General features: G+C 31.4%; 1 protein-coding gene across 1 annotated transcript; it reads left to right on the forward strand.

Annotated features, from left to right (window-relative positions):
* Window positions 1–993: 993 nt before the first annotated feature.
* On the forward strand, window positions 994–4,720 carry LOC141615343 (coatomer subunit beta'-1-like). Its single transcript, XM_074433737.1, has 9 exons — window positions 994–1,090; window positions 1,620–1,702; window positions 1,981–2,035; window positions 2,239–2,281; window positions 3,134–3,459; window positions 3,753–3,884; window positions 3,973–4,121; window positions 4,227–4,295; window positions 4,445–4,720. Exons 1-9 carry the CDS (start codon window positions 1,088–1,090, stop codon window positions 4,497–4,499), a joined length of 915 nt encoding a protein of 304 aa, XP_074289838.1. The 5' UTR covers window positions 994–1,087; the 3' UTR covers window positions 4,500–4,720.
* Window positions 4,721–5,059: the final 339 nt, after the last annotated feature.

Raw genomic sequence — 5,059 nt, forward strand, 5'->3', positions numbered from 1 at the left:
AGGTGTACAACAAGAGGATGAAGATTAGGGATGGTAAAGTGTGTTTAGAAAATATAAACTAACGGCGTTATGACGGAAAGTCTGTTAAGGGTATTTTGGGAAAAAAAAAGTTAAACACAGAGGTACCATATGTAGAAACTTAAAATGAGGGGTACCATGTGTAATCTGCCAAAATTCGAGGGTACCATGGGAAAAAACCGTAATTTTTAATTACTTATTCGTTGCTAAATAATAAAAAACTTAACATTCTTTTAATGGTGGTTACATTAGGGGTACCATGGGCACAAAAATGAAACCTCAAGGGTATCATATGTAGATTCTTAAAAGTAGGGATACCATGGAAAATCTGACAAAATTAAGGGGTATTATGAAAAATTTCCGTTAATTATATTGACATAATAATTAATATAATTTTTTTTAATAATTTTTTTATTATTAAATATTATAAAAATATAAAATTGACTTTTTAATAGTGCTTGTAATTTTAAGTAATAAAAATAATAATTTTTTAACTATTTTTTTCAATATAATATATAAATATTACGAGTAAAATTTTAATAAAACTCTTGATTTATCTTTGACCCAACGGGCCGACCCGTTTGGGGCAGGTTTCGACCCTAAAATAACGAGTTATTTCGGGTTCAGATCAAACGGTTACAAGATCGAAATGTTCGGGTCTTGACCTTGAAAAAAGGATCGAGTCGGATTTTCGGGCCAGGTCAGAATTTGACAGGTGTACCGTGTGTACCATGATCCATCACTAGGAACAAAAGGCAAGTCAAAAAAGGTAGGTTGCATGAGTTGCATCACTTAGCTATGTATTCACCGTTTATTTGTGAACTTTCTTGATCCAACGGTGGAGAGTATATAGAATGACTTAACTTTGTATGATACCGAGTATTTAGTCTAGCTACCGAAATTTCAACGTTAAAAATTTCTTAATCTTAACTAATTGCAAAGGAAGAGAACCTATATATAGTTACTCCCACCAAACTTTATTTTCACAAGCTAAAAATACTCAAAAACTAGTACATCTCCTATAAGTTTATATTTTAAATAAGCAGAATTGGGAAATCACAAGAGAAAAATGGTGAGATACAATTTTCTTTTATTTTATGCCATTTCATCGACATTGTATCTTTTTTTAATCAATGCTAATAAAATCATATATACGGACAATACGGTATAGTATATTAATTGCTAACATTTCCTATAAAAATAAAAATAATGTCTACGATGTTAAGCAAATATTGAATATATTTCGCATTGATGTAATAAATTTTGCTACATTGGTAAGATTATTTATTAGGAAGGAGAAATGTATAATATGATAAAAACTTAATTTTTGGGTGTTAGTTTTTTCTCTAGGTATATTAGGATTATGATATGTAACTAAAAGTTTGACTAAATTTTACCACATCTGATATATTATTGTGTTTTTTGAGTTTGCAAATTTAGTTAGTTCGATTTTAAACCACATATGACCATAGATAAGATTAGACTCCTCATTCACAAACTTATAAACTTGTTGATTCAATTAGATACTTCATATTATTAAGGTATACTTTCTCTATCTCAATTATTTATTTGCTTACTGACTGCAAAGTTTTGTCGTGCAGTCTCTCACGCATGAAATTCAGGTTGAGTTTACCCAAAGATCGGCAAGGATCAAGTCTTTAGACCTTCACCCAGTGAAACCATGGTATTATTATTTGATTTAAGATATGATTAAACTTATCTAATATATATTTCAATTCTTTCTTTTATTTACATACTCATAATTTACAAACTTACAACTATGCTAACAATAAAAATATTACGTTTATGCTTCAAAATAAAGAGCGTCTATTTTCATATACTCCTAGGTACAGAAAACTACGCTTTTACAAGTTCATGCAAAAATAAAATTATTATCCAGAAGAAATAGTTATGATATATAAAATTAGTTGATAACCCTTTTGCATTTTCTTTTACCTACAGGATTTTGGTCGCTCAACATTCTGGAATGGTTGAGATTTGGAACTATAAACTTCATGTAAGAAAATTAGATGCATCTTTGCATAAAACCTCATTTCATGTATAAAATTAGTAACTTACTCATGAATTCTTATTAGAATGTAAAAATGATAGTTTTATTGTCAAATTACATTACCTAACTATGCTATTGATTAATTTACATATAACTTTCTAAAACACTTATTCGTCTAACGTGTGTGTTGTTTAATTTTGTTATTTCAGAGGCTGGAGAAATCTTTTGTGGTTACGGACAATAACTTACCAGGCATGTTTAATCGTCTTCTCAATGAAATTTCATTTTCAAATCGTCTTTTATAAGACAATTTTACATTATTACTGTGTTGAGTGAATTCCTTAACTTGAAAACGACCCACAAATAATGTTAAAAAGAACTACTAAAACTCTAAAAGTATTCGTTTTACTAGAATTCGTTTCTAAAATGGGCGATTTTGACTAATTATTTAATGGAATAGGTCGATTTCCAAAATAATTGTCGAAAATGGGTCCACGTAGGCTTGGAATTTACGAAACTATGGTCAAGGGTCAAATCGCCACGGCGCTTGGCGACTTACTTCGAAGACATATTTCCGCAACTCCCCTCCCCTTCCCAGTTTCATAGCCCCAAATCAGGAAAAAAAAAATTTAGGCCAAGTAGCCAACCCCCATGGCTACTTTAGGCCAAATCGCAAGCCCCCATGGCTACTTGAATCTGAGACATACTCAGCTATTTCGTCAAAATTGGCCCAAACACTGCCCATTCAAGTCGCCAAGGTGCATGTCGACTTTAGGCCAAGTCGCCAGCCCCCATGGCGATTTTATGCTCAATTATCATAACAACAAATTTAGGTTTGGTTGCAATTTGGGTATGGTCGCCAACCGAGATGGCGACTTAAATACAAACCTAGGTTCGGGTATGACGTGGACCCATTTTGGGTAATTAATTTCAAAGTCGACCCATTTCGTTAAATAATTAGTCAAAATCGCCCATTTTAGCAAAAAATTCGTTTTACTAAATACTTGTATTTGTCTTACAGACACAAGTATTTGTAATTTATGTTATTTTCTACACGAAAATCTTAAAACAAACGATAATCGTCATTATTATCTATGTTTACAGTAAGATCGGCAAAATTCATTGCACAAAAGGAGTGGATTGTGATAGGGAGTGACGACAAGATGATACGTGTTTACGATTATAACAATGAAGAGAAGATCAAGGAGTTTAAAGGGCATGAAGATTACATTAGAAACATTGTTGTTCATCCAAATCAATCCTATATATTATCATCGTCGGACGATCACTTAATCAAGCTTTGGGATTGGGAGAATGATTGGTCTTGTGTTCGAACCTTTGAAGGACATTCTCATTATGTTATGCAATTGGCTATTAACCCTATTCATGATAATATGTTTGCTAGTGTGTCTCTTGATGGTTCTTTTAAGGTATCGACTTTTATTGTACATCGTCTTTAATTCTTTTAATTCGCACTTCTCTTTTTAAACTCGCCATTATTTTAGTTAAACTAACTAAATCCTAGGAAAACTTCAAAAATACTATTCGCCAATTACTGATTACCTCTTTACGTATTTACATAATATACACATACACATGATTTTGAACATCAAATGCAAAGAAAAATCTATAAAATAAATTATTGTTTCTTTTTCGAATCCTTATTAATCATAGTGGTAAAAGGGTAGTGTTATTAGACTCATATTTTTCATTTTTTTCCTAGATTTGGAATCTTCAAGACTCGAATCCGATTGCATCAATGGTTGCTCATGAAAAAGGAGTGAATTGTGTCAATTACTTAACAAGGGAGAATAAACTTTATCTTCTTACTGGTTCCGATGATTATACCACAAAGGTAAATAATAAGATAGTTGTACGATATAACCTTATTCTATCTTATACATCTTATTAATGATAATAATTATGTGTAAATTGCAATACAGATTTGGGATAGTGAATCTTTGAGTTGTGTTACGGTGTTAGAAGGACACACCAATAATGTTAATGCAATACTTACTCACCCTGACCATCCTCTTATATTTACTGCCTCCGAGGATAAAACTATTCGCATATGGGATGCAGTCACTTACCAGTAAGATTTTTTTTTTATCGCATAATCACTAATTTTACTATAATTTTTACGTTATTGACGACTTCAACAATGGCTCAAATTATTAATCAATTTCTTCAATTACAGACTAGTGAAGACTTTGGATGAAGGTTTAGGACGAGTTTGGGCAATTCAGATCGAGAAAAATTCAAACCAGTAAGTTTTCTACTTTATATAAAGATTCATTTTTTTTAATATCGATTTTATGTGAGTATGATGGTATGTATTTCGGATAAACCTCAATGTTTTTATTTTCCAATGACTTTGGTTTGTAATATCATTTTTTTTTAAAAAAATTGTTGCAGGATTATGATTGGCTGTGATGAAGGATACCTTGTTGGAAAAATTATCATTGGTTGATCCTTTGAGATATTGGCAATGTCCTTAGAATGTACGACATCTGCGTCATATATAGAAGTATGCAAGTGATAATCACTCCCCCTATTTCTATTTCTATTTCTATTAGTAAAATTAAGTCATGCTTCTCGTTATATGTAATCATTATTATTACGGAGTACGGAGTACGGAGTATTATTTAACTTTAATGAGGCAATAAAATTTGTGTACCTATTTACGGGGAGGATAATAATTGTACGAATTTAAAGCACCTAAAGCAAGTTAATATCAAGCTAGTGTAATACAAGTTCTAGTGTTCTATACATTGTTGTTTTCACATAATGGAAATGCTTATTAGTTATTACGACTTACGACTTTACGAGCATTTGGCGTTTGTAGTGGAGGTTTATGGGGTTCCATACTTCCATTGAACCCTATCGACTTTAAAAATGAACATATATTCCCTCTGTCCCGGTCGATTGTTGTCATTTTTTATTTTTGGGTGTTTCAGTTAATTGTTGTCATTTTTGTCTTTCTATTTTGATAATGCACTTGATGAACAATTTAATCATTCACATCCAATT

The sequence above is a fragment of the Silene latifolia genome, chromosome 11, assembly GCF_048544455.1.
Source record: "Silene latifolia isolate original U9 population chromosome 11, ASM4854445v1, whole genome shotgun sequence".
Taxonomy (NCBI): domain Eukaryota; kingdom Viridiplantae; phylum Streptophyta; class Magnoliopsida; order Caryophyllales; family Caryophyllaceae; genus Silene; species Silene latifolia.